This window comes from Juglans regia, chromosome 16 (assembly GCF_001411555.2).
Source record: "Juglans regia cultivar Chandler chromosome 16, Walnut 2.0, whole genome shotgun sequence".
Taxonomy (NCBI): domain Eukaryota; kingdom Viridiplantae; phylum Streptophyta; class Magnoliopsida; order Fagales; family Juglandaceae; genus Juglans; species Juglans regia.
In genome coordinates, this window is record NC_049916.1 from 11,929,606 (window position 1) to 11,936,984 (window position 7,379).

Below are 7,379 nucleotides of genomic sequence, written 5' to 3' on the forward strand. Positions count from 1 at the left end.
CTGGACGTACTTTAGAAATCACATAATATCTTTAAAACACGTCGTTGAGGTCTGGCACACATAACGAGGTTCACAGTCACTAGAGAGAAGGGCAGACTGTTACATAATTTCCGCCCTCGGAATTTACTTACGTTAGAAAGAAGAAACGTACGTCAGAAGAAAGGAGCGGGGTGTTATAGAAACTTTTTAAAACAATGTCTATTTTGAAAGTACTAAGATGAAGTTTAAAACTTTTGGGATACTTACACTTTGGTACCATGTTATTATATTACCACTGGTCTTATGTAGTTCAGAAAACTTTTTTCGCTACGATTTATTGCATACTGCTAGATCATTAGGTGCATTGCATCATAACTGTCATTTATGGGTGTGTGTAGCCTTAAGTTACATGTCATGACGCTTCAGTTACCGGCCAATCCCAAACAGAGGCTGAGGGCATTGCAATTTTTAACTTTTTTTTTTCATTTTTTGCAACTACACTAACCATATGTTAATTAATAATTAGATATAGCAATATTAATAACCATGCTCACAATCAGTTAATTAATATTATAATTGACAATGTTAATTAATAATTGGAGATAAAAAGATTTTAGAATAAAATAAGTGTTTTGGCTATGATCTGTGTCTAGTCAAAGATGAAGAAATGTTTGGATTTAGTGTAGCTCATATGTAGAGCTCTCAAGTATTGGCTTCTCCAATGCAAAGGGTTTTACTAATAAAAAGCCAAAATTTTTAGATACAATGACATTTGGCTAAACCAATGCCAGTGCTTTTAGATTGGGTTTAGATAGTGAGTTGAGATGAAATGAGTTAAGATGAAAATTGAAAGTTGAATAAAATATTGTTAAAATATTATTTTTAATATTATTATTATTTTTGAATTTGAAAAAGTTAAATTATTTAGTATATTTTGTGTGAGAATTTATGAAAGTTATAATTATGAGATAAAATGAGATGCGTTGAGAGCTCATCTTAATCCAAATCGAGCGTTAGAGCATTGACATTGGTTTATCAATATGCAAATAATGCAAACACATATTTCCATGACTAGATCATTAAATTGACTACATTAGATTACGATATAAATATTTCCATAACTATAAACAATGTCAATACATCTTTGCATATGCACTATTCACTCTACAAATATTATTTTATTAATTTTTTCTCTTTCCTCCCACTCTCTCTCTCTTGCACAACCCTTTCCTCTTCTCCCTCCCTCCCTCAAGAACAAACATCACCTTCACCTTCATTTTATTATAATAATATATTATATTTTTTTATCCTTTTATTACATTTTTAATATAATATATAACAAAATATTATAATTTTTTTATTATATTTATATTATTAATGTCAAATGTATGTAGTGGGTGTTAATTGTAAAATATATAAAAAAAATAGTTTTAAGAAAAAAACTAATAATAATAATAAAATATTATTTTATTATTATTTTGATTAAAAAATGCATAATTTAACGTCTGGTTTTTTCTTGAATGGCAAAAACAATCTAAAAAATATGTAATTTTGTATTTACGTGCAGAGAAACCAACATACTACATGAGTGTGTTTCTTTTGCCTAAAACCTTATGTCAGAAGTTGAATTCCTTAATCTCAAATTTCTGGTGGAGTGGCATGGGAGAAAGAAATAAAATGCATTGGAAATCTTGGCATGTTTTATGTATTGGTAAGCAGAAAGTAGGTTGTGATTTCAGGGATCTTAATGGTTTTAATATGGCCTTATTAGCTAAACAGGCTTGGAGACTGTTCACAAACCCAAATTCCCTGTCTAGTAGAATCTTTAAGGCTAAGTACTTTCCTTCATCCTCATTGTTGTAAGCAAACTTGGGGTCAAGACCATCTTATGTGTGGAGAAGCATATGGCAGGCTATAAGACTTCTTAAGGATGGTCTTATTTGGAGAGTAGGGAATGATCAACAGATTCATATCTGGCAGGATAGATAGATCCCAAGGAAAGGGTCATGTATGATTCAATCTCCAATGCAAACTTTGGGGCCTAATGCTTTGGTTGAGGACTTAATATTGATAGATAGAATGCTTGGTGGAATGTTCAATTGGTCCAATCTATTTTTAATGAAGCTGACTTTGCTGCAATTTTATAGATTCCTATTAGTGTGTTGGGCAACCAAGAGAGACTGGTATGGAAAGGGACTCATAATGGCATTTTTTTGTTAGAAGTGCCTATCATATGTATATGGAGACAACTTGCAGACTTAATGGTGAGCCATCTACAAGAGCTGAGCATGATTCTTGTTGGAAAGAATTGTGGGCTCTACCTATTGCTAACTCTGTTAAAAATTTCACGTGGAGAGCTGTTTGAGATTCCCCCCCAACTAAATTGAATCTTTACAAAATAAATGTGACTGCTGATAAGTTATGTCCTATCTATTTGCTGGAACCTGAATCTACTGGGCACATCCTATGGTCATGTCCTGTTGCTATAGATGTTTGGATGATGGGAGATAAGAACATGCAGAAAATGGCAATTATTGATCTTGATTTTGCTCAGATTTTTAAACAGATGGTTGACATATTGCAAGGAAGGGATTTAGCTTGTTTTGCTTATGTGGCCCAATCCTTAGGGCACAGAAGGAATTCCTTAATTCATGAATAACAGTTTACTCATCCCTCATTTTTATTTCAACTTGTTGTCAATGAATGTGATTTATATCAGCAAGCTATGGAGGCCATTTCTTGTCAACAAATTTTAGTTTCAAATGATGTTGTTATATGGGAGAGTCCACCAGAGGGATTTATAAAGATCAATTGGGATATTGTTGTACAGAAACATGCAAATAGGATTGGAATTAGTATTGTGCTTCGAGATTGGGAAGGGGCTGTTATTGAGTTTGATGAAACCCATGCTATTTTACTCAAATGCTGATATGGCTGAAGCAAGAGGATTATTTGAAGCTGTAAAACTGTCTAAGGATCTTGGCCTGATTAATTGTATGTTTGAAGGTGACCCTTCAAATGTTGTGTCAGCTATACATAACCAGACATAAGCTGAGTACAGTTACAATCCTATCATTGCAGACATCAAATAGATGATGGATGGAACTGGTTGGAGGGTAAGACATGTCAAAAGGAATGCAAACCGAGTTGCACATGAACTTGCAAGGCAAGCAGAGCTGTTGGATGAAGAGAAGATTGATATTGAATGATTTCAGATCTTGTAATTGCTGAATGCCAACATTACAAGTATCTCTGTTTCAAAAAAAAAATACCATTCTTTTAGGATTACTCCACACGCATTGAGGTTGCGAGCCATTTAGGTCACTCAACCGATTTCATCGAAAGGAACAAACGGCTGGTAAAATTGTCTATAGGTAGCAGGTCTGGTCCCAGTTCTCTGTCTCGTGCTCTTCGCTCTTCTCTCTCTACTATGAAGGTATCTGGCAAAGCAAAGCATACAGCTAATGTATGTCTTTCTTTCCGACATTTCCATCTTCAGCAAAATCAAGAAAAGCAGAAAAGTGGGAGATTGTGAGATTTTCAAGTAAATTTCAACCAAACTGCTACTGCTTTTGTAGCAATAAAGTGAAAGGAAGGGGAAAAAAGCTCTCATTCCCAGAGGTGAGAAGGGAAAGAAGGGTAGGGTCCAAACAAACGAAGGAAAAGGTTAAGAATAAAGTGCCTACACAAAATCACAAAACGGAGAAAATGGTGGGAATCTTTCTTCGCTTTCCACTGTTCGGGCACTCCCCACAGCGCCACCTCTCTTACCCCATTTCTACTCCTTTTTCATGCTCTCTTTATCTTTTCGTTTTTCTGTCTGTCTGTCTCACTCTCTCTCTCTCTCTCTCTCTCTCTCAAACACATACGGACAAAGTAGTATTAGTTCTGCTCCAGGCGTGAGGTAATGAACCCTTCTATGGGATTTTCATGTGGAGATGCTTTCGTAAGTCTCTCTCTCTCTCTCTTGTTTTCACAGCCCTTTTCCTTCGAGTAATTTAAATGTTAATTTTTAGTTAAACGTATTTATTAAGAGTGAATTTGGCTTCATTTTCTTACGTTAAGTTACTTCAGCATTTTTTCATCCGTTTCTAGGATAGAGAGGAAAGCAAAGTTCCATTGACGGATGATGATGATAAAAGTGGGGAAGCAAAATACGGGATTGGCATGGATTGGCATAATCTTGGGGTTGAACTCGTCGAAATGGAGTTCTGGCCTGTAGAACACCCAATGGAACCGCACGATGAAGATCGGCCCGTGAAATGCCCAATGCCGGACACCTCTGTTCTCAATGTAAGAATCAATGCTTTCGCCTTCATATATCTAGTCCCAATGCAGGTTTCATCCTCCAATTTTTTATTGTATTGATGCTGCCGAAAGTGTACGTGCCTTCTTGGTTCATTTTCCAAAGATAATGTGCAATTGCTTATTGAAATTTTTCTATAAATATCTCAACGTTTGATGAAAATTGATGCCAACAGTTCGGTTCTTCAGTCTCTTGGCAGCCTCCTGGAACTGGAAATTATAACCCCCACCTTCATCAGGAATGGGTTTTTAAGAGCGGGATTGGGGATTGAGGAATAGCTACTTTAGGGACATACTAGGGATCAGGATTTTTAAGGGGAGGGAAAAATCTTGCATTCTGGTTGATGTTTTAGCTAAATTCTTATTTCAATTATCGACATAAAAATATATATTACCCAAATTTGAAATTATATGAACTGAAAAGTATCGACACTTGACAGCCAAAACGTTTTGAACAAGCTCTTGACATATTTTAATGTTGTCTTAATTTTTTTTTTTCTCGAACCATTCTTCAGCTTGAAATATTTTTGGGCTGTTAAATAGTTATCATCTGCAACAAAACCAGCCCGTGAGGGGGAAAGGGAAAGAACATTGTATTTAGTTTTAGCCAAATGATTTAAGTTGCATTGACCAAGAACATGAACACCAATTAATGGGAACATGAACAACTGCTATGCCTATGTTGGATGATAAAGCTTAAGGTTCTTTAGGAACCCATTCTTTGAAGAATGCATTTTGACATTGGTGGAATGAAATTGATTAATGCACTTGGAATTAAAACTTCTTTAAGTAACCTCATTTCACAATCTTGTAATTGATCTGGTTAGTCTTTCGAAGAGCAATTTGTATTTCTTGTTCAGAAAATCCCTTCAAGTTACTTTTGCATCGCCTACATCAAAGACCGTGAAGGTACGGTGTTACAGAACAATTTGTAAATAGAGGAATGCTTACAGTAGAATTTGGAGAAATAGGCACTGGACATGGAGATTGAAACCTTTTTCTAGAATTTGTTCCTGCAAACCTAGAGGATTTGTACTTTCAAAATGAGCTTTATGCTATACTTTAGTACAAGGGAAAACTTTTGGTTCTTGGATGTCACTTTCCACAGAGCAGTTTAGGTATTATCTTATTTTACATATCTAGCTATTTTGTAGATCTTCAATAATCTACAATAATACTTCAAAGTTATGAAAACAGTTTGTTCTTTTCAATGACAACAGGGTGGTGCTAGAAAAACATAGACATATGAATCAAAGTTAACATGGATATGCCCAAAAGTGAGTGATAATTTGATGTCAACCTTTCGAAATTCAGTTTGGATGAATGCATAACAAGGCTTAGCCATGAATATGGTTTATATAGGCTGCAGACAGTGTTTCCAAGTATGACTGGGGGGACATTTCCTTTTGAAAAATACTCAAATGTTCTGGTATTGCATTAAGTTTACAATTAAGTATTTTAAGTTATTTATTTATTATTAGAGATCCTCAATCTGTTAGAGAATTTGAAGGACTGGACCTGCAAATTATAGATTTCAACAAGCAACGTCTTCTTTTCATAAATTATACGACACCAATAAGATGAACACTTTCACAAGTACACCAGGACATGCACTGAAGATTTACCAATCTGACATTTATAATAAATTTTTCCATATGGAATTGATTTTCAGGATGGAGAAATGAATGATAAAAGATTTTCTGAAAGCTTGAAGAAAAGGGCAGAAGTACCAGCTGTCATTAGCAGAGAAAGCATGGTTGTTCTGGATGAACAGCCTCGTGTTCGAGCAGTGCGCAAAAGGCATCACACGCTTACCCATGGGGACCATATTATGACGAATCCTCTAATGAGAATGCCACCTCTGGCCACCCTCCCAACGCAGAACATCACCATCTTTCAAATGCTGCAGCAGGTTGACAAGTTTGAGTCTGAATAAAGAAGTATAATGAAAGGTTTGGTCCCAAGCTTTTCTCAGCCCCTTTAAGAAGCGATGAGAAAATTCTTCTTCATTACCAAATGGTGTTGCTGATTTAGAAGAAAAATCCTAGATGCATGTAGCAAAGACCTGTAACTCTACACCTATTTTTCAATCATATATTGTATATTATCACCAAATCGCGTTCCAAGAAAATTCATTTAGGGTGGCAATTCTTCTTCTTCTTTTTTTTCTTTTTTTTTTTTTAAATGTCGGAAACCTCTCGAAGGCAGAGCCCTTCGGATCCACCCCTACAGAGTAAACCATTGTCCCATGCACCGCACCCTCGGAAGTTTTTCTACACGAAACTGGTTAAATCGTTGGCTTTTTACCAGGAGTGTGATCCCAAAAAATTGTTTGCAACCTATGAGGTGTTGAACATTAGATCTTGAAGGGAATGATACCCTAAGCCCAAGGCCTTCACTACTTGGGCCAACCCTTAGGGTTTAGGGTGGCAATTCTTGTACATGGATTATGTTAAGTCATGAATATTAGATTATAAGGGTCAACCGGAACTCAATCTGTTTAATTAAATTGGTCAGATCTTAAAATCTTAACTCAACTCATACAGATAACGGGTGACACGACCCGAGCTGCTTAACTCATTTAATAATTAACTTTTTTTAGACTAACTTGGACATGACCGATTTATCCAGCTTCAACTCATTTAATCTGTTTCATATAAATGTTTGGAATTTATCCATATATTTATTTTAATCTAATTAATATAATTTTATATATAATACAAAATAATTATATAAATCATTCATAATTATAATTGAATTTATTATAAAATATTTTATTATCACTATCCAAACCAATAATATATAAAAAAATTAATATTTTTACACAATAAAATTACATATTAACAAAAAAAATTAATAGTTTGAAATATTAATATTAATATTAAATCCCAACAACAAAAAATATATAAAATGAAATATTTATAAAATTTGAAAATAAAATTTATCCATATTATACAAATAGATTGTAAGTTTCAAGAATGGACTCACAATTGACATATTTATTAATAGGTCTGTCTTCGTGAATTTGATTCAATATAAACTCATTTATACTAAATTCAAATTTATTAGTAATTTTATATACTGCAACTCCTAAT

General features: G+C 34.4%; 1 protein-coding gene across 3 annotated transcripts; it reads left to right on the forward strand.

Annotated features, from left to right (window-relative positions):
• The first annotated feature begins 3,428 nt into the window (after positions 1 to 3,428).
• Positions 3,429 to 6,445, forward strand: LOC108998798. 3 transcript variants are annotated; one of them, XR_004798540.1, is made up of 3 exons: positions 3,429 to 3,925; positions 4,054 to 4,272; positions 5,957 to 6,445. XR_004798540.1 is itself a non-coding variant. In XM_018975503.2 (3 exons), exons 1-3 carry the CDS (start codon positions 3,887 to 3,889, stop codon positions 6,218 to 6,220), a joined length of 501 nt encoding a protein of 166 aa, XP_018831048.1. In that variant the 5' UTR covers positions 3,437 to 3,886; the 3' UTR covers positions 6,221 to 6,445. The 3 variants fall into 3 exon arrangements, 2 of the variants coding, with proteins under 2 accessions (XP_018831048.1, XP_018831055.1); XM_018975503.2 differs by having other exon boundaries at positions 3,437 to 3,925; positions 4,075 to 4,272; XM_018975510.2 differs by having other exon boundaries at positions 3,438 to 3,925; positions 4,080 to 4,272.
• Positions 6,446 to 7,379: the final 934 nt, after the last annotated feature.

Excerpts from the sequence above, each read along its gene's own strand:
- LOC108998798 (XM_018975503.2), top strand. The coding sequence starts at position 3,887 with ATGAACCCTTCTATGGGATTTTCATGTGGAGATGCTTTC. Across the intron at positions 3,926-4,074 it reads TTTCATGTGGAGATGCTTTC|GATAGAGAGGAAAGCAAAGT; the intron begins GTAAGTCTCTCT and ends ATCCGTTTCTAG. Across the intron at positions 4,273-5,956 it reads CGGACACCTCTGTTCTCAAT|GATGGAGAAATGAATGATAA; the intron begins GTAAGAATCAAT and ends ATTGATTTTCAG.